We start from the raw sequence: 22612 nt of genomic DNA on the forward strand, positions 1-22612 counted from the left end.
TGTTAGGCACCATTCTCAAAGTCTCAGCTCTTGATAAAGGAATGGCACCTGAAACTATGTATCTACTCTACAGAAAAAGAGAGAAACTTCTTAGTGCCTTTAAGACACCGCGATTTAAGTCTCATCTCCAAGACAGCTTTGGAATGGTGCGGACAGGAGTAATGGCTGCCTGCTCTAACTCAGTGGCGAAATGTGTCTGTAAGGGGTTTCTGAGCTACATGAAATTCTGGCCTACTGATGTCAGCATGACTTTTGCCATTTCACACAAAGAGAACAGATAATCTAATTGTCCATATAAGAAAATTTGGTGTCTCTGAATTAGGAAAAAAACAATGTTTAATCCTATTATCTGAGAGTAAAATTTGTCTCACTTAGAAGAAAGCCATAATGGACACTAAAAAAAACACCCATTACAGCAACACAAGCAACTTTGTTATATCAGTTAAATATAATGTTTAATTAGTTTTCTAAATGCATACACTGAAAAGCCATTAGACAACCATTAGAAGTAATATATCCATTTTCTTTTTACAATCACCTGATTTAGTTAGCCAAATTTCTAAAGTAATTCAGTCAAACAACATTTTTGGCAATATTATCCCAGTAAAGCTTATGATTCCCTTTTTTGATTGTGATCACTACAATTTTCCCTTAAGCTTTAAAGCACTGATGATCATTTTTAGTTCAGCAGATTTACCTAGCATCTCTTTTAGGTTAAAAGGAAAACAAGACAAAAGAGCGTCCAGTACAGTTACGGTTAGGAAATCTGACACTATTTGTGGTTTTTGTTTGTTTGTGTTTTGAAGTGATCTTTCTAAAAAAAAAAAAAAAAAACATTTTTGTGTTCTGTGTACATGGGGGGAAGAAGACAACGTATCTGAAGAATAGGATAGCTGTAGATACCTTTAAATGTACTTTTAAAACCCCTCTGGATATTCACTCCTCAGCTGATATACTATTTTACTGTTTATTAACAAAAATTTCTTAATAACCTTATTAACTAGCAACCTAATAAACACTAAAACTTGTCAAAAGGTTCATGCTGTAGCGAGTTTGCCAAAACATTGTGGAAGCAGCCAACAGATCTCACTGACGAAGGACAAAATCTGGTTGTAAAAATGAAGCCTCTGAATAGTTCTTACTCTACAGCTTCCTCCAGCTTCTCTGATGCTCTGTTTTTGCCTAATTCATGTGCCATTGTAGAAATTCTGTAAAGTTTTTCAACACATTTTCTTCACTTTGTGCCAGCCCCATAATACCTTGGGTTTATGTTATATACAATCAACAGTATATATGATGTGCAGAGGAGGGTTTTATTGATGGCAGCATTCTACTAAAGAGAAAACTAGAGATAGAGCGAGACACGGAGCAAATCTGTAGCACAGCTGTTAAATGAACTTGAGTCCTGATCTAACCAAAATAATATGCAAACCTCAAATCTATCCTTCTCCTATGGTAATTGCTGTATTTATCCTTGCAATGCTCCAGTTGTTTGCTTTCCAAAATGTAACAGTTTTAAATAAAAAAAAAAAAGTTCATCTGGAGAATAAAAAATTTCAAAGTTTATTTTGAATAACGTAGTGTATTTTAATGTTCTGCTTCTGCCAAACCAAGGGTAAGTAAAAAGTAGGAGCTAAGAGCAGTTCCTGACCCTGCACCACAAACATGTCAATGCTGAAACAGCATGATATGAATATAACACCTTGTTCACTTCAGCAAATTACTGTCCAAGTTAAAATCGTTTTTGCAACATTACAAATAGACGAACTCAATCAGCAGTGCTGGGCAGTTTGTTACATTTCATGAACAAGAGACAATTCCAGTTGATCACCAGCTGGTAACAACACTCTTGCTCCTGCCGGAAAACTTAAGGATACCAACGTACAAACGGAGCAAACCTGCTCTTCATTGCAGATGGACTCCAACCAACTTTTACACAAAGGGGCTCAGCAGAAAACACTGAGCTCCCCTAGTATTTTTCCCAACCCATGGCACTTCGGTGTTCGCTACCTCACGCTATCGGGGAGACAGCACCCCCAAAGGAGTGGGAGCTATGGATTCTTGCTTACTGACTTCTTTCACCTGTTGATTTATCTCCTTTTCAATATGCTGAGTGCATCAAACCATAAAGTTCCCAGATGAGATATAGAGGAGAGATCTACTGACTGTTTTCCCCCAAACAAGTTACCTCATTCCAATCCTACACAGACCAGAATTTGTACTTGCCTTGTTACCAGCCTGAGCAGTGGTGCCAGGAAATCAAGTACATCAACAAACGAACAAATCCTTTCCCTCCTGCCAAGGCCCAAAGCAGGGAGGAAGCGGGGAAAGAGGGAGTGAACAAAATACATGTTTTCTCATCAGTCCTGTCTGTTGTTTCAGTAAAAAGGAGATGAAAAATAGCAGACTGTAATGTAACACACAGATGGAAAACAGAATGCTGGCATACTACTCAATATGTATCTAGTATTCAGGTGCTGAAGCAGCACTGGCATATGAGCTGACTGCTTATGTTAATACTACAAGAAATCTTCTCTGTTAATCAAAGCTTAATGAATGTGAGTTTTAGCATTAAAATGCTGTCCTTTCATAATCTTTGTATTAATTTCCTTTACACTGTCTTTATGTTAATAACAAAACCCATGAATGAAGCCAAAGACCAGCAGCCCAACAGAATGACTGGCAGAACTAATCAAGCCAATGCTGAATATTGCCCTATAACACACAGTGAGAAGACAAGGCAAATACAGGCATCTGACGTACAGAAGGTACAGCAGAAACAACAATGGAAAGGAAGGGAATTACATATAGCACAAAGATGGGTCCTATTATCATGGTTTTAACACCTCTCCCCCACAAAGAAAAAAAAAAGAACAGTTACATGACTATTTGTGAAATTGAAAAGGCTGCAGGTTATGAACTTAAATGCAAAAGTTTTTCTTGTGGAAGGTGAAGAACCTAGCGATGGGAATCAAGTGAGGAGAGATGCAGATGGCGCAGGCACGTTTCCCAGAAGTCAGGAAGAGTGCTGGGGTTAGCCCTGCCACCAGCTCTGAGTGAAGCAGCAGCTTCATGGCCACACAGGCGGCAGCTGGGGACCTGAGCGAGGGGAAGCACTGGCTCCACCAGTGGGCAGCTAGGTGCCTGGAAAAGAGATGGTGCTTAAGATACTATACCTAGGGACAGAGAAAAATAACAACATAGGAAAGAACTAAAGTCTCTTTTTGATATTTCTTTTCCTCCTAAAAAGAGAAGCGGAGGTTGAAATTTCTTCTCAACTCCTATGTCCTCTCCAAACGTGACATGCAAGATCTAACAAAGTTCCTCTTACTTTTCTCCACAGATTCCATTTTCCCTTGCCCTACAGTCAGGAATATAATCTAAAGAAAATAAAATGAGAATCACATATTGTCTGACTAGATCACTGCCAAAATGGCAGGCACACAAACAATTTATGTCTATCCAAAGCCTGGTCCTTGACTCAACTCAGTGGCCTGTGCTCCACCATTTGATCTGATTAGCAGATCAAACCTGCTAAAAAAAAAATTTCAGACCTGTTTTGGTCTGAAAACATTAGTGCAGAGGTCATCTTTTTTTGGAAGAATCACATAGGTGTTTGTTTTTTTTCAAAGGAAAACATCCTTTTTCTATCAAGAAACACAAATATTACATTAAATATCTAGAGTTAGGGGAGAAGAATGTCAATATTTGCACAGTTGGTTTCTAAAGTCTGTCCTTCATCTGAATGCATGAGTTTAGCCAGAACTTGTTGTAAATTAGAACCAGTCAAAATAAAACATTAACAGTAACCCTAGCAGTATGAAAGTGCACAGTAAGAATCGGTCACAAATAGTGCTTAAATGAATACCAGAATTAATACATTCATCAGTAGTTTCAGATCACAGTCAATAAAAGTAAAAGTAAAGTTTTAAATAGCTTGTATTCAAGACCAGTTGTGTTCAAGTTGCATCCCTGCTAATTCCATGTAGAAGCATGTTTCCCTTTCAATCTTACCAAACATGCATAATGCAATGCTTAAAAACTTGATTTTACTGAAAATAGATCCTTTAGAAAGTACTTCCTTTGATAACAAAAATTAATTTCCAGATTAGACAATGGTACTAAGTGTATCCCACATCCCACTTCTGAAAAAATATTCATATTCATTCTATAACAAAAATCTGCATTTCTTTTAATTGATATTGATGAAACAACAGTAAGGCTTAACCCGACAAGAGTTATTGCTTTTATTTTTTGTATTTCTAGGCTGCCTCATGTCAATATCAGTGCCTGCAAGAGATTCCCACATCGCTCATGGTGCAGAAGCAGCAAGGCTGCAGCCTTTCTGCTTCAGAACATGTGGTCCAGTGCACTTCCCAAAGCCTGCCAACAGAAAAGAACCAGATCCAATCCTTGCAACCAACAGCATGCTCACCAGATTGATTAATCCAGCTCACTTGGTAAAAGGCAACCTTATCCAAGTTTAAAAAATCTCTGGGTTACCTGCGAGTTCTTAAGAACTACCACAGTTCAAACCTTTCCAAAACGCCACAGGTGAGATAAACCAAAGACGCACCAACAGGAGCTGGGTGCAAGGGTATCACCATATATTAACCTTGGGTGGCAGTCCTCTGTGGCCAGGTCTAACACAGGTGAGAGAGATTTCTTCATTATGTCCAGTAAGGGCATGGCATACTCAGCATTGAAGAAACTCCATATTTCCCCTAGGATGGAGCTCAACAAAGTTTGACTGCATTCCTTCCTCTGCCAGGGCACCGTGGCATCACACACAAGCTCTCTTTCTCAACTGGCACTCTTTGCACCTTGGGATTTTGCTAATACCCCCAAGACATAACGACTGATCTCAGTCCTCTTGTCAACTCAGCTTTTATTACATAAATAGGAATTAGAGTCACACATCTAAACAATGTGAAACAGTGCTTCTCTAGCAGCAGACACCCATACGACATTGCTAATATGCTAGACTTCTTGCAATGACTATGAATACAATTACTCTGAAGTGCGATCTAAATGTATACAACTTTTCTTCCCCATGGTTTTAGTAAAAATTAAGGGGAATTGAGCATGAAGCCTCACCAGCCAGAGCTGAGAGAGTAAACAAAAATAATATTTATGGTAAGTATAAGCAAGTGGTATTAAAACAGAAATCTACTTGGCAGTCTGTCCAACTCAAATTAACTTTTGTAATAGTCTTCCAAGCTATGGAGGAATCCAAGAGTTAACACTTTATGGTCATGTTAATAACAAGTCTCTCACTGAACTGATATCCATCTGCTTAGGTCCAATACTTAAAGAAAGGTTTAGATATCTACCTGGAGTAGGGAGAAGATACAGAGACAACTCCCTTCCCCACCCAGTTAGAAAAGTAAAATCAAAGACAGTCCAATTGAAAGGGATACATTGGAGGAGAAAAAACAAAACAAAACAAACAAACAAAAAAAAAAAACAAAACAAAACATAGGAATAAAGCAGATTAGGAGGGTGGTCTAAGCATCCATTATGTTTAGTACACATAATATTCTGGGGGATCACAGCATGGATAGGAGCAAGTTCATCTGACCAGCTTAAACTGAAACCAGTGAAAATTACTTTCAAGCAAATGCACGTGCGCTATCCAGACTAAATAAACCATACCCCTCAAACTGAAGATCCTAGGTAGATTACATTTATCTTAGTTCTGCCATAAACATGAAAGAAAATGGATTTGCCATAAATACAAAGATAAAAGTACAGCAGCATGATAGATCATCCATTAGCAATACAAGTATGGCTAATTCTTCCTGACAGTGAAACGACTTGGGATACAACACATTCTATTTATTTATTCATTTTTAATAAGTACTTAGACTTTGCATATTCTACCTATTTTAGTCGCAGACATCCTAGGTCTGAGCAACGGAGAGTTTTTATAAAGATCAGAGAATGATAAAAATAACATACCAACATGAGAAAGAGTAGGGACAACTGAAATATTTTAGCATAGAAAATTAAAAAAATAAAATAAAATAGAGGGTTTGCAACCTCTTTAACTTACAGAGTAGTTTAAGATGGGGTGAACTACTATAATTAATTTGAAACAATAATGAGAAGCAGCAAGCTGTTGCACTTTTCACAGAGAATCACAAGTATAGAATTAATATTGCACGGTGCTCCGTTGTTCCAGCTGGCGGACTACTGGGCTGGTTTGGGCTTCGCCTTTTTTTCAGAACTGCATTTCTGGTCTGCAGGGTTGTGCTGCGTTCTCGAGCAAACAACAACTTTGATTTACTCATGTAAACACCAGAAATGCATTGGCAAACATTGCCATATGGAAGAAACAGCGATATAATGGGGTTTCTGTTTACTTTAGAAAGTTGACATCTGTGGACAGCATCATCTAAGTTACGATTCAATAACTTTTCATCTTTTGGTCATTTTCACTTATCAATCCAATCCCAATTTAATTTGACGACGCATAAAGCCCTGGGAAGGGGACAACAGAGAAGGAGCAATCTTTCGAAACTTAAAATAGGAACGCGCTTGAATATTCTTCCCTTTCACATCATAAATTTAAAGACGAAGGAAACTCACATCTGTTCTAACTTAGCTTTAGAGCTTAAAAAGCAAAGAAAAAGTATTAGGGTTTTTCGTACCTCGTCCGCCTTTTGGCAAAGGTTGGCGGAGCCGGACCGGCGGCCCCGCAGCCCCGCAAACTCGCCGGGGGACCGGCTCTCGGGCACTTACCTCCGCAGAGCAGGAGGAAGCCCGCCGCCCGCCCGGCGGAGGGCATCTTCCCCGCTGCGGGCTCTCAGTCGGGGCTGCCCATGGCCCGGCCGGGCACGGCGCTGCTTCGGGACGGACGGCGCCGGGCTGCCCCCCTCCGCCGCTCCTCCTGCAGCCGCCCGGCGGCCGGGAGCGAGCTGCCCGTGCCCTCCGCGCTGCCGGCGCCGCCGGGGCTCTGCGGGGAGAAGCCCGAGTCAGCGGCTGGGCTCAGCCCCGCGCCCCCCAGCGCTGCCCGGCCGCCGGCACCGCCCGGCTGGGGCCAGCCCCCGGCCCCTCCTCCGCGCCGGGGCGAGGCCGCTCCGCTCCGCTCCCCTCCGCGCTGCCCGGCCCACCCGGGACCCCCCCGGGGCCGCCCCGCGCCCCGCCCCGAGCATCCCCGGGGGCTGCGGGACCGGCACCGCCACCGCCACCGCCACCTGCACCGGGGGTCTCCGAGCCGGCCCCCGGCCCCCGGGGGAGCGGCGTGAACGCACCAGGTGCGAGACAAAGCAGGGACGGGCGATGCGGCACCAGCACGCATCCGAGCGGCCGCCTCTCTCCCCCCCCACCCCCCAGCCGAACACATTAAACGTGTTGAATAATTAATCCTGGGGAGAGGAGACGATTTTTGCTTGATGGTAGGAGGATGCTGAAAAGAGATGAGCTCCACCTGGCAGGCGACCAAAGTAAGCCGGAATGCGAGCATCCCGCTGAGCGGCGAAACGCCACTTTTAAACCGCAAGCGGGAAAAAAAATAAAAAAAAAAATAAAAAAAAAAAATCGAGCCAATGCAAAAACACCCTTCAACAACTCAGCGACAGGTCTGCTGAGAAGAGCAGCCCCAAAAAGCCGCCGCTAACAGCCCCCGACCTGAGCATCGGGCGCAACGCTGAGGGACCGGCCCCCGGCCGGCAAAACAGCGCCGGGTCCCTCCCGGCCGCGACCCCGGCCCCCAGCGCTCCCCCACCCAGCCCCCTCCCCCGGGCAGCCCCCGCAGCAGGGACCCGCCGGGAGCAGCGCCAAAGGGGGCGCCCGGACCTGCGAGGAAGACCCGGTCCCCCCCCTCGCCGCCTCTCCGACCTGCCGGGATTTGGTTCCCCCGCTCCCCGCGCTGCCGTCGCCTCGCCACGGCAGCGCTGCGCTAGAGGTTTGCCTGTCCGTCTGTCTGTCTGTCTGTCTGTCCGTCCGTCCGGACGGCAGCGCTCGGACGCCCAGCAGCGGCTGCCGCTCCGACCGCTCCCTGCCTTCGCACTTCGAAACGCCCAAGCGAGAGCAAGGAGGCGCGCACGGTGAGAGATGCTCAGCCTCTGTAATTTCACCTAGCAGAGACCGCCATCGATTACTTCAGATACAAATCATACCAATTTCTCCCTCTTAGCTTGGCAGGGACTTCACTTAAAATACCCAACACTAACGGGCAAAACATAAGGAATTACCCCATAGAACTAGAAAAAGAAAGAAACCTGATTTAACTTTTCTGTACCTCCATCCAGCATTTCCATGCTCCTCACATCACCTTTGGGAAAACAATAACCCAAGTGCAAGCACACCAAAGGGTAAGAATTAAGTTGGGATGAATACTAGTGACCACCATAAATTAATTGCATTTGAAGCTGCCTGATGGATAGCACAAATTAAACTTCTGGTTACTTACTCCCGCGGCACAAGTGTTTGTGGTGCTTGCACAGATGCTGACAGGGGGACCTGAGAGGCATTTTTGGGATGTCTCCGTAAGCCACGGGAAAGGCTATAGTCAAGAAAGCAACATATAAAACATTAACATTAAATCAATGCTTTGAGGCGAAACGTCTTACGTTTAGTTGAGCTTTATCTTAAATCATATTTAAAAGCTCACACTGTATACAAATCAATATTGATGCCATCTAAAATACACCACTATCATCTGCACTGATAAATGCCAGTTTCCATCCAGGACAAAGTGACTTCTTGGAAGAATTTCAAGGACTTCCAATCTCTTCTGGCATCTCAGCAACTGAAGCCAAAGCTGTACTCTTCTGCCAACTTCAGGCTCTGCTCCAGCGCATTAAGACTGGTTTAGGATGCCATCGTGTTCGTCATACAAGGAGCAGAAGTAAGGTCACCACAGTAATTTTTTCATTTGATTTCCAGGCTTTTAAGTTAAGCAGATTTATACCTTTTTAGAGTATCATAGCTTACATACAGCACACATGGGATAAGGTTGCCTATCTGGATGAGAAAGGGACTAAACATTAGTGCCTTCATCATTCCAGCTGGCGTGACCATCACTTTAACGTTAATGCAGTCACTGTCCTTGATGGAGCTGTTCTCCTTCGTGTCCTCCAGCACCCTGGCAAGCCTTCACTAAGGAAAAGTGAGGGTGTACTGAGGACACGCAGTTTGACCCAAAAATACAGCCTACCACACAAAATATGGTAAGACATAAAAAGGCAAAACTAACTTAACGGCAACATCTTGGGGATCTCTGCAAAAGTCTACCAAAATAGAATTTCCCCCCAAAATTCAAACTTCAGTGGAAAACAAAAACTTTCCTGGCCAGCCCTGTTTCCACAGCAATGAGGAGGCCCAATACAGACTGAAGCATCTGTCCTTGAGTTTACTAGAGGAACACGAGCCTATGCCAACACCCTCTTTTATGCATTGAGAATCTTGCTCAGATATGCATAAAATGCACATTTGTGTCATTCACCTGATTTTGTTGCCTGAAGGCCTTTTGAAAACTAAAATCAAAATCAGCACTACTAAATGGAGAATAAAAAGCTAGGTGTCCTTAACTCTCCAGACAAGCTCAAGCTCTATAATGACACCTCCCATCACTCCTAGCAGAAATACTTTGGAAATAAATTGACACTTTCCTGCAGGCTGGTGCAATTGCGAGACCATAGCTCACAGTCATTTATTTCTGCTTTGCTTTGAGTCATTCGTTTGGCACAGCAGACTGAGCTATTAAATTATTGTATTTTTTTCTTCTATAAAGGCACCCTGAGATGTCTTGATATGATAATGCTTCCTGAAACTGATGCTAATTGATAACTGTTTCATGGCTTCATCAGAAGCCCTAGGTCATGCGCAGTTAGCATCAAGACAGGACACCTTAGGACAGTTCCACCTTGTCACGCTTTCCAAACAGTCACAAATGAACACCGAAACATTTTCATAGAAGAAACTCCTCCTAGAACACTGTGACCAACATCTGACTTTTGATCATTTCAGGATTTAAGCATTTTTTCTCCACACTTAAGGGCAGTTGTTACAGAGTCTCAACTACTGTTGTTGGCCACTAGGAAAATATTATTTTAAAATGTGTTTTTGTTGTTGTTCTTTGTTTTTTAATCCTTATTATCATTTAACTCTACTTTGTGGTCAAATTGGCACGTTATAACTAGGATGGCACAAAACAGATTCTGACGTAGATCTAATGGTAAAAGGACAGATCAAATTTTCATCCTGACAATCACAAGGGATTTATCTCCATGCTGCATAACATACTTAACTCAGGTTATTTACATGTTCCTCCACAGTCCATGGGTTTCAATTTCTTATCATTCTGTCTGGTCCTTTCTTCCCTCCCTACTGCATACAACTAACTTTTAAACTGCCCAGCAATCCATACCACCTACTTCTAAGAGCCATGCGTTCTCCTGGAGTGCTCACCCAGAAGTGCTATTAAATGTTCAGAAAGCCTCATTACCACAAGAAAGCAGCAAACCCATGCTGAGGGATGTCTCCATCACAGCACCTGGAGAAGGTGACCAAGAAGATAATTTTTTTGCCTTTAGGAGGAAATAAATCCTTTTTTGTGCAGAAAGAAATAATGCCACCAACCGTCCTGGTCTCAAGAAGTTAAAGTAAGAGCTCCACATAATCCAACACATCAATTTCATGGCAAAACAGGGTTCTTGTGGAAACACTGACAAGGAACTGGCGAAAGCAGAGATGTTGTGTGAGGGAAATCAGAACGGCACATCATAAGCCTCGGCTACGCTATGAAGGATCAAAATATTTTAGAGACCTGACAAAGCTGTCCCTCTTGTGAGCTGGCTGCCACAGGAACTGCTTTCATCAGACCCCACTGCTAGTTCTTAGAGTAACATCTTAAGTTCCTCCAACAAAAAAGTACTTCACATCACTGCTTATATAATATAGAGCATTTGAAAAAAACATTCATTTGCAACAATGTCTGATTTCTGGCCATCAGATTGTTTCACTAAAAGCATAAGCTTAAAGTATCAAAACCATTGTGAAATAATAGGTCACTGTCATCTGTTTTCTTGGGCAAAAGAAAACTAGTCTGATGCCTTCAGACGTCAGTAATAACATAATTCTCATATCTTTCACCTGCTTGACTGTACTGCTGCAAGTGCATGTGAATGCTCAAACTTTTCCACGCAAAGGTGAAACAAGTTATTTGAATACTTGGGAGCAATGTGTGTTTTCACGTTTCTTTTCTATGAAGAAGCTCCTGCTGTTTTGCATTTGTCTTGTTACTTTAGCCCTCAAAACAGAGAATTACACTTCAGTTTTAATATCATTGCTCTAAAATCAGTCCTGGGAGCACCATGAATACTACTTACTGTATCAACTAAGAGGCATATGTACATGTGTTCCCTGTGATGCACACTGATGCTTAACTACTGTGCTTTCTGCACAAGTTTCAAAACTCAGAGTTTAATCCCAATCTGAATTTTCTATGCAACTGTGGACCCACGGGATTACAGAAGCATGACAAAACTGGATGAAAACCTCTCACAGTGACGATGCACACCGCCCCATGCAAGACATCCTGCCACACTGCAAGGCTGATGATGTGCACATTGCAGGGCATCCAGCAGAGCTGTGCCGCAGCTGCCAATCCACTGCCACAGGAATATCCCCCAGCTAGTATCAGAGAGAGCAACAGGGCTGATGACTCATGATTATCTCATTTGCACACACAGCCTTTTTTTTTTGCTTGGAACCGCACTATAACATACTCCCAACAGTTGTAACCCATAAGCACCTTGGCATTGAGGCTCAACATTTATTCCATTACTCAAGAGGCATACATTTCCCTGAGGTATTAACAGGCATCAGTATGATAAATCTCTACACATCAGTATGAGCAGTGGAGTTCTTATGAACTTTCGAGACCGGATTTTTCTAGCTTTTAAACAAACATTTTGAATCTGCCTGGAAACATTATGAACACGCACAAGAACATTCACACACTCCCCATCAGAATTTGAATGGTAGGGGGTAGATGTTTTTCCAGAAGTTGCAGTACAACTAGTAAGAGAAATATATTGAAACTGGCAGCTGATAAATTAAAACCAGCTAACAAAATATAAAATGTCCTTTGTTAACTCTTCTCCATATTGGTTTGCAGTAGATAATATACTATTATGATCACAATGATAAAACAGTTATTTTTCATTCTTATTTCTTAGCATTTGGTGTTAAATATAATAGCGCACCTGAGAGATGTGACACCACAATTCCCTACTTACTCATAAAAAAACAAAGCCCAGACAATGGCCAAAGCAAGTTTCTTATCTCTGCCTAACTAATGTACCCATATAGTGACCTGGAAGAGGTGAATGTGTTAGACCATCATTCTATTCAACATAGACCTAAATACTGCATTTTACAACTCTACCAGAAGCATGTATATGACCCTACAAAATACTGCATTACCAACTGTAGCAAAAATAATAATAATAATAGCCAAATAAAGCAGTGATATTTCCTAAGTGCCCAGCAAATATTTGTTAATCTCAGCTTCCGTTTTCTTTCTGCCTTAAATAGTATACTTTGCTACAGTGAACTTGAAAAGATGACCTCTGACTACCGTAAAGGTTTCAAACCTGAAAAGCAAATATATTATTACATCAGATAGTACAATTTTTAAAATAACCAATAATGTAGAGAAACCTCTTAAAAATATACACATGCTTGAAGTTCAATATGAAATGTAATTAAATTAGACTGACAAAATGATATCTTCCTTGAGCAGTATAAAACCTGAATTGCTTTATGTTGAACAACAAAGCCCTGAAATCTTTTCAGCTTTACCTTTGCCACATGGATACTGGGAAGAGGCCCCAGTCTTCTAACACAGACATCTCTGTATGTGGGAGCTAGAAGAGACTTTGCAGCCACACTGCTCTTCCATTGGGTTCTGCAGCTCTGTAGGTTTGTTACATGCCGCAGTGCCATTGGCAGTGACACCTGAAGTCACAGATGGGGTTCTGCCAGAGTCAGCAGTCTTCAGTCCTAACGGGATACCATGTGGTGAACCAGGTGGTTCGAAAAGCACAACAGCTGCTGACTCGCCATCCTGCATGGGCTCCCATACAGACTGTGCCTAAACAAAATCCACAGCAGAGCTTTATGCAGAGCCCAGGACTAAGGTTGCTAATGTTCTTACTTTAACTATGACTCCATCATCACCCATGTCAAGCCTCTGCATTGTCCCATTTACCACCTGACAGAGCCGAGGAACTGAGCTGCTGTGGTCCCTCCTACAACCTTTTTAACCTTTCTTGTGGGTAAAGTAGCTACAACTTCTTGTGGTGTAGGATATTTATCCACCAAACCAGGTGCACAGATCAGGCATGAACTCTCAGGTCACTGTCTTCCACAAAAGAAAGCACTGATATCAGAAGTCTCAGATGTTGCTACCCCTATGCATGAAGATGTTGCTACCCCTATACTCCAGAAGAAGAAAAAATGCACATCTGTATTTTTTTTTTTGTAGGGCAATGGTTTTATGGTAATAGCAGGCAAAGTCCCCAGCTGGTGTAAATTTTCACAGGATCAGAATGGAGCTATACCAATAATGTATAAGGGGAAATAGTGACCAAATATTTTTCAGATTGCTAAATCATCAAGTCAAATTCTGCAGGAGAAGAGCTGACAAAATCATGACCACAATTCAGTTAGAAATGTACGCATGAAAACACACTGAAGTTAATGAAGAGAAGATTGCATTCAATGGAATAACAATTAATTTCATCATTATAGGAATTAGTATAAAAATATCAGATGCAGGACTTACAAGGGACTTCACCTCTAAATTAACCTGTATTGGGTTAAATGATCTACATAATCTGATTTACTTTCAGCACTGTATGTTACAAAATTGTAATCATTAGAAACCAAGAAATACGATTCTAAGCTAATTCAAGAGATCTGCATTTATTCTAAAGTGTGTCTTTAAATATATGGCATCGTGGTCATAAAAGAAAGCACTCAGGTAGTCAGGTCACACATCTTCATTTGCACCATGCTTTACAGAGGCACATTTGCCCTTGTGTTATATCAATCTATCAGAATGTGCTTTTCTATTACACATGACCACAGCATCTACATCTAAATAACATATTATTAAAAATTAAATCAAGAGCTTGCCTGTGAGAAATTGTGAGAAAGGAGATGACCCATACATTTTTTATTTGCTCAGTATTATGACTCTTAAGTCTTATTCAGGAACTAGAAATCTGTGTTTGAAGCAGTGGTGGAACTGATAAATTTCTGGCATCCATCCCAAAGATTTAGCCTCAAAATAACATACCTGTGACTAATACAGGACTCTGCTTCATTCTTCCTGTGCATTGACTAAGGCCTGAGTGCCGTAAACGCAAGAATACATGACTGCCTGTCAAATACTCTGCATGAAAAGGATGTACTCAGGTTGGAAAGGTAAACTTTGAGTGCTTAATACTTAATATTGTCCCCGAATGCAATCTTTTCTAGTACATTATTTCCTAAAATATTTATTAAACAATATTTAAGAATTGCACCATATGGAGACAGTGTGTGCTGCCCATGTTACCACAAAAGTTTAAATGACTGAAACCAACAATTCCAAAGCAAAATGGAAATCTATCGGACTAGTTTCTGTAGGTAGATACAATATATAATTATACATGATGCCAAGCATACTAGTATAACCTGTTAATCCTTAAATAAAAAACAAACAAACAAACAAAAACACTACACATGCACAAAGAAAACCAGCATTAATGCCTCCCACTTTACTAAGGAATTTGATTGTGATTTTAATTTCTATAGGACCAGAAAGTTATCAAAGTGATTATGACCAATAAAAGGACAAACGGATGCTACATCATGGTCAGCCCAGTAGAGATTCACCCCAAGACAAGAGGTTCCCGACCCTCTGACATGGCCCTAAGACTCTGTAGAATGGAAAACACATTATGGACAAATGGACTATTCTGAGATTTTAGTAGGAAGTCTTCAGAAAGTGCTGTGTGTGCAAGTTCCTTTAGTTAGAGGATTAACACACAGGCAGATACAGGATGATTTTCAAGGACAAGAGATAAACCCAGTTCTCTCTTCCCTTAGGTCACTATTCAAAATGTCCATGTCATGATAGCTTTTCAAATTAGACACAAAGAGAATTTGCTACCATTTGTTTTAGAAAAGGCAGACCAATCCATAGGGGCAAAATACTATGGAAGTTGTATTTTGGGGAGAGGAGATGCCAAGCGTTGCAGCTACTTCTTAACTAGCAGGAGAATCTGACTGCAGTTTCTCTAGTACAAAAAGCAACAACAGCACAAGATAACTTTATTGACTCTGCCTTCAATATACACATTATAAAAATAATATAAATTGCTAAAAAGAAGTATTTTTTTCCCCAGAGTTACAAGTCAAATCACTTCACGTATTTAGTTTTTCTGTTTTCAGATGGAAGAAAATATTTCTGTTTTAATAAAATTACACCTACATTTGCACATACATTGAAATAATGTAAAACCTTAGAAGTTCATTGTAGTATTCCTTTGTGTCTTGACTTCCATGACCTTAAGAGTAGGCATCAGAGCCCAAGGGAGAAAGTAAAGAGGAGCTTTAAATGCCTAAAGCTGATAACCAGAAGTAGGTTACTGTCCTATTTTTAATTTATGCATATTACAAGATGAGGTGACATTCATGTACATGTCTCCTATTATCTATAGCTTGGCAGTTTCTCTTTTAAGTTAGTAACAGAATTTAAGTAGCTCAGCTGACTGTGCTGTCTATTTGGATTGTAGACCATCCTGTATATTAGCTCAGAGAAATTTGTCTTGGAATTTCTCTGAAGCAGTATATATGAAGGAAACAGTTTCTTGTTTCTAAGTCATAACTATGTGGTAGCTCACAGTAATTCAAGACAGCTGTTTCAGTGTTGTTAGCAGGTACAGCAACATTTAACTAAAACTGAAAGCTCAGTAAATACAAACAAGGCCATGCAGGTGGTGTTTGATGAAAGGCAATAGCTGTGGAACAGGCACACCACTCATTAATTGGAAGAGATAATTTTGGACTTCTGGGTTTTGTCTCTTAGAATCTGGCAAATACAATTCATGAGATATGATCTGAAATTATGCTTTTTACATTACACTTACTACACTGGAACATTATTCAGTTAACACCTGGAAGAGACTGGTTTGGCGGACCCAGGTAAACAGAAAACAGGTAAATCAATGCTCTATCAACTTGCAATCACCATTTTTACAGATCCAATATTTTTAAATTAAGCCAGACCTTTTCAGCCCTCCTACAATACATCTCATGTAAACTAGGCACAGCTGGTCTCTGTACCAATAAATCAACTGTTGAAGACGTAACAAAATATACACAACTAAGGCAGAGAGAAGACAAAAGATTGTGATTGAAAGAGAAACCGTGCAGTGAACCTAAGAAGTCAATTTAGAGAGTCTTGACATGTTTCATCAGCACATGCCTAGGAAGTGCTCCCATGGGGAAGGTAGTTTTTGTCTTAATTTTTCCGTGTGTTCGTTCCTGAGCAAATGCTTTGCATCAGGTATCACTGAATGAAAAGGTTGTCCAGTTTAAAGAAGACCTGCCATCCCTGTAACTAGTGATGGTGGAGACTAGAAGAAGTGAAATTTTAGAGCAGAGAATTGTAGAGATGTTGATGTACAGGGTGTTGACTTCTGCAGCCAGGAAATGCAGCCACACAGGCGGGCTGCCTGAAGTCATGGTATGGCCAGAGAAGCAGCATGAACTGATGAGGAGTATCTGTATAATACAGTTTGTCTCCCTATACATTAGTAAATACTAGCATATTATTTTGGAGGGAATTTTAATTGCAATTTGCTGATCACAATCCCAGCTTTATTGGGAAAGGGTTGTAGAAGGATTGTAATTCCCTTTTTTCACTGTATGGCTGTGTTGAAAAAAGGCTTGACATCAAACCAAATTCAATAAAAGATTATATAGTCATCACACACACACAAAGAATTATTATTTTTTTTAAAAAAGAAAGAAATTATGTCTGTTTTTGTCACTAGCCAGAAAACACGGAAAAGCACAGGGTAACTGCACCTAAGAGTAGCTTGATGTAGTCTTCTGAGAAGCTACATGGGAGACTGCAATTTGCATGCCTAACACAGTAACGGTTGACAAGGTTCCCCGCAGATAACAGGATAGGAGATTAAGCAGTTTGCATTGAAGTAAAATGTTAGACATTAAACTGACAGTTCTCAATACACACTGTCTAAGAGGCCAGTGGGAAGTAGTGTCCCAGCTACACTAAAGGGCCATAGAGTAAGACTAAAAAAGAAAAAAAAAATGTTAACTGCTCTAAAAAAATACTGGTTGACACCTGTTGACATTTTATTCAACTGAAAACAGGTATGCCTGCTCTGTCAGAAGTCATTTCCAAGTCACCGGGGACTTGAAGAAGTTAAAATAAACAGCATATGACAAGAGGTACCAGCACAAACTAACTGGAACCATGGTATGAAGCCATGAAGTTACAGAATCATAGTTCATAATATTCAGTACTGATGAGCTTTTCTGTCAGGATCTTCTAAATGATTAAACAAATACCCAAAGATCACAACCCAGAAATCATTTTAAAGGACCTACTGCCTTAGACATGTGACATCTTAGATTTCAAGGTTTTCACATCTCTTGATGCTGTCCAACAGCTCCTGAATATGTTGATGTTAGCTTCTGAGTCTTGCTCTACAGTATGAATCAAACTATTTACTGTTTTTAGACAGTCAAGGTTATTTTGCTCTATGTATTCATTGTGAATCCAATCCATTCTTTCTAAATACAACCTGAAATGTCATGGCACCTAGGTCAGCAACATACTTTAAACTTCCTGTGATTACCCATGAGACAGAACTTCTGAGAATAGCTTTCCCTCCAACTAATGCCTGAAATTAAAGACTAAAAAAAAGTTTTTATTGATTATTGCCATAAGAAACCTGCAGTGACTTCATGAAGATGATTCAGAGCTTAGGCAGATGACTTAATGTTGCTACAAAATCCTACATGAACAGGAACTTAAAATATCTTCAGTGTGTGATCACACTAAAAATTTGTCCTCTGAACTTTTATTTTCTGTACTTGCAGATTCCTCCTTGAACTTTGAGGGACTCTTTCTGGTTGGCTACGTGTTCTTGTACTTTTCTATATAATTCCTCCTTTCACTGCATGTGTCTTCTGCTGACTGCCACTGAAGTGGCTCCCTGAAGACATAAAGTCACTAAGGCTAACATGAACGACAGTGAGATGACCTAAACTAAGGACATGCATGAGTTGCATAACACAGTGATGAATGCCATCCAGCAGGACACCCTCATGCAGGACAACCTCAAAGTCCTGCCCAACATCCATCTGCCTAGTGTCAATGCCAAACAAAATGTCACAATGGACTTAAGGCTTCTTAGGTGTACACCTTGATCAGCCTCTTGACAAAGTTAAGATCCCAAGGCTGAGTTGTCTCCTAGACTTCAACAGTGGATGGCTGCAGCCCAGCTGCAAGCCACAGAGCAGTGGTAGAGTGGCCCAGAGTATGCTGAGAGAGCCCACAAGAATGGCCTCGCAGCTCTGAGCTGCAAGCCTGGGAAAGCTGTTTTGCTGCCACCTCTGACCTAGTACAAATTGCCAAGCAGTTCACATATGGCTCACATCAGCCTACAATCTATATAGCCAGCATCTAACACTAGCCCCAGGTGTTAAAGCCTGCAGCATTTGAGACCAGAACGATGATCAAGTTTAAAAGCAAAGGGAATAGAACCAGGAAATTTCTTTCTCAAACAGAATGTTTTACCTGTTCAAATATTTATTGCCCACAGCACAATGCAGAGACCCTGACTTCACAGCAAGTGGAAGGGCTTCATCGGTGGCACTGGGCTCCACTGAGAACACCCAGTGAGTATGGCACCAGCCAGCCAAGGTTCAGAGCCTGGCTGAGGCAGCTGGGCTGCATCTCCATTGTGCTCTAAAGCATGGATCTGGCACTGACAGTTTTCCCTTTTGCACTTCACTTCACCGCTTTTGCGTAAGGCTGATCTAAAGCTCAGCAAACACTTGTAGCTGGAAATATTACACATGCTAAGTAATTATGGTAATATTCTTCATTTTGCAGAAAGCAGATCATTCATTAGCTACCCAAAATAGCTGAATGGCTCAAGAAACTGCAGCCAACAGTAGGCAGTTAAACCATCAGGTAGCAAAGAAAATAGCTGTAGTGGCTTAACAAGGATGGAAATTTTCCCATCTGCACAGTTGCTGTTGCAAAAACTTCACTACTTCCTCCTGTCTAGATGCCAGGAAAAGAGTAAACACTACAAGAATTAGCATAACGTCTTTTTCATTTTGCTACTACTACTTAAAAAAAAAAAAAGAAAAGGTTATAAGTTCTTTCTGTAATACAAATACAATATTTTGCATGAAATTAACTCACATAGCTGGTACATTTAGTGCTCCATGAACATTAGAATAGTTCAGTTGGAAGGGATCTACAAAGATCATTGAATCTAACTGCCTGAACGTTATCCACATGCTCTCTGTTCTCAGAATTATATTGCTCATCTGGAAAGGGATTCAGTGAAAAACACATCGTTCACTATCAGAAATGCAGGTGGACTGTGGTATACCGTGAGCTGCCCAGAGTCTGTAGAATAGCTGGGAACACAGTTCAGAGTTCACATCTACAGACCTGTTCAGCATACCAGAATATTTGGCAGGTAGGAGGAAAATTTCACCTGACAGCTGGAAGTTGGGGTGGAGCCCCAGGTAAGCTCTGCTGTGTACACTCCCCATTCTCTATGTCTTACAGGCCTCACAAAGCACCCAGTACTTGACATGGTTTAAGACTGGATACTGGGCTGCTTTGTCTTAAATCAGTTTGATGTTTTCTCTTTATGCTTCCATCCCATGAAAATCATAAAGATGTAATTTATTTTGATTCTGTAGGGGTTAGTCAGATTGCTAGGCCCGGGGATGAACTGATGATAGTCTTTGGAGGACTTCAATCACATTACTGTGTTGATGTTCTGGGTCACTAGTCTAATCAAATGCATGTTTCATGATGGAAACAAACAAGTCTGCATGTTTTCTGAATTAAAAGACATGGTCAGTGATAGTCACTGGAACATAAAATAAAAAGGTATTCAATACTAGAACAGTATAAGCCATTGAGATGCTGAAAAATAAAATTTAATCCTGGTTCATATGCCAAGAGAAATTGATTAGCTTATTTGATTGACTTAGATGCTGTTTTATTTAAGACTCACACTTTAAACATCCAAACGTTCTACAACTCTTCATGTAGCACAGCTCAGTCCATTTCCCCTGGAAGACTTACTTTCAGATTTCACACTTTATTTTCTAAGTATGCATTTATATTGCTAATATTAATGGCAACTCAGCTGCTTCATGAAAGGTGGGTTGTTTCTCTTTCAGTATTTCCAGGCAGTCTGCAAAATCTTTCCTGGGAGACATATATATGTATATATATATATATACATATATATATATATATATAACATATTTGCCACTCCATAGATACTACCACAAGATATAATGACATACATGTGTGGAAAATCAGAATATTATGAGCCAAGACAATGTCATCACTTGCTTATCCTGATGGGTCCTGCTAGCTGCAGCAAAGCCTGCCTCAGATTTATGATGAGCAAATTCACATCCACATAACTACCCACAGTAACAGTTTGCCTTTTCAGAGAATAGAGAATGGATGCATATGTATAACTATGCGTTGAGTTGTTATCTAAGAAAAATGTAATTAAGTGTTAGATTTTTTAGTTAGTAAATACATGACTATTTACTAACAAGATGCAATCAGCTTTATTATAGAGTATAGGAAAAGCATAAGAAAAAACAGGAAAAAATATCTCTATCCCTTTCATTACAAAGAAGTTAATTTGTGGCAAATGGCAGTAGATTTCAACAGATACGCGTGAATCATTTTAAAGCAGACAGTCTCCAAATAATTGTCAAACTAACACTGATCAGTAGTACCTTTAGTATATTTTCTTCCTGACAGATATCAGTGTACCTTCTAATCCACACACTTATACTCTTTCATTCCCTCAGAAATGATAAAAAACCCTCTCGGTTTTGGTCAAAGTATTCAGTCCAAATGAAAAATCACCCTCATAATAAAGCAAGTATTAGCCAGATTAAAAAAAAAAATAAAAATCAATTAATCAGCAAGGATTTTTATTAGTCAATCCTGTAACTAATTAAAACCATTGATTGATAACAGACAACACTGCAACAAAGTTATCTCACTTTTAACCCAGCAAAATGATCTTCCTTCTGTGCATATAGATAGTATGGGATGACCTGCTTACAGATAAGTCTGTAACTGCTGACCAATCTATTTTTACTTAGTGGTAGTATTTCCCCAGCTCAGCAGTTCTGACAGATCACAGCTTTGAGTCTGAGACATTTGTGAACCATCTCTTTGTTAGTCACAAATAGCAAAGTGCACATCGATAAATCACACCCTTTGTCTCCTCCTTTTCCCTCCCCCTCACAGTTGCTGCTTTTTCTTGTCAAACCAAGCCAGGCTGAGCACTCCTGAACCATCTCTATTAACCTGCAAGAAATTCTAAAGAACAGATCCTATATAATAGAAAGTGACCTCAAATAATTAACATTTTTGAAGTGGTTTTTATCTGAATTTTATCCAAGGTACATAAATCATTATTCATCTTTCCTCTTCCTGGCAGTGCACTTAGACATAGCAAGTCTTAAAATGATGACATCACCATCCCATGATCCTTCATTATAAGTAATTAAAGCAGTAATATGCCTCTTCTCATCCACTAGTCATCAAGCAGACTTACTCATATGAAATTTCAGGCATGGTGCACCTGAGGTGAATCAAGAGAGCACAGGACTCAATGTTTTTGGTGAACTGCTGCTAGTTTTGTGTGAATTTATTGCTGCTTAGAGAGTAGTGCATGTTAACATGCAGGGAGACTAAATTCTGCTATTAATCCATGAGACAGGTGCTGCAGAGGTAATATGAGGTTCCCTATCCACATACAGTATTCAGGTTTTGACAAGGGAGAGAGGAAGGAAGGAAGGATGGATTTAGTTTAGTCTGTGCCTCTTCAGATTTTGGCTTTTCTCATAAACACACTGGCAAAGCTATCAGTAGTAACATCTGGATAGTATGTTCAGTGACAGGGACAGTACCCAACAGGAACTAAATCAGACTCTCAAGCACCTTTCTGCAAGGACTAATAATGATGATGGAAACTTTCTTGCACTGTTCTAAAATCTTTAGTCTAAATCAGTTAACTAGACTGGCTACCAATTGCACAATACCAATCCAACAATTGAGTCAATTTAACCTGTTGTTGGGTGAATTTCATATTATTTTAACTCATTACAGTATTTCTAGATAGGCACTGCTGTTTTCTGCATAGCAAAAAATAAAATATTTGTCTTCCACGGGCAATTACAACACCATGCATCATATTGTATTTTAATTCACATCTCATCCCATTTGGTCACCTTATCTATGTATTTCTTTTCAATAGTGATTCCAAAATAATGTCATTTGGGG

At 40.5% G+C, this 22612-nt stretch overlaps 1 protein-coding gene across 5 annotated transcripts in view; it reads right to left on the reverse strand.

Annotated features, from left to right (window-relative positions):
* Positions 1 to 22612, reverse strand: part of RET (ret proto-oncogene) — a 101593-nt gene that overhangs the window by 78209 nt on the left and 772 nt on the right. Inside the window, exons 1-2 of one of the 5 annotated variants that reach the window (XM_068688466.1) lie at positions 7257 to 7350; positions 6745 to 6958 (exon numbers count right to left, since the gene is read on the reverse strand). The exons of 1 other annotated variant lie outside the window; for it this stretch is intronic. In XM_068688466.1, coding sequence (XP_068544567.1) covers positions 6745 to 6790 — 46 coding nt within the window. In that variant the 5' untranslated portion in view covers positions 6791 to 6958; positions 7257 to 7350. Of the gene's footprint in view, positions 1 to 6744; positions 7046 to 7256; positions 7351 to 12813; positions 12916 to 22612 lie in introns of those variants that run through there. 3 more of the 5 variants (XM_068688470.1, XM_068688465.1, XM_068688468.1) reach the window with 3 other exon arrangements.

This window comes from Anas acuta, chromosome 7, assembly GCF_963932015.1.
Source record: "Anas acuta chromosome 7, bAnaAcu1.1, whole genome shotgun sequence".
Taxonomy (NCBI): Eukaryota; Metazoa; Chordata; class Aves; order Anseriformes; family Anatidae; genus Anas; species Anas acuta.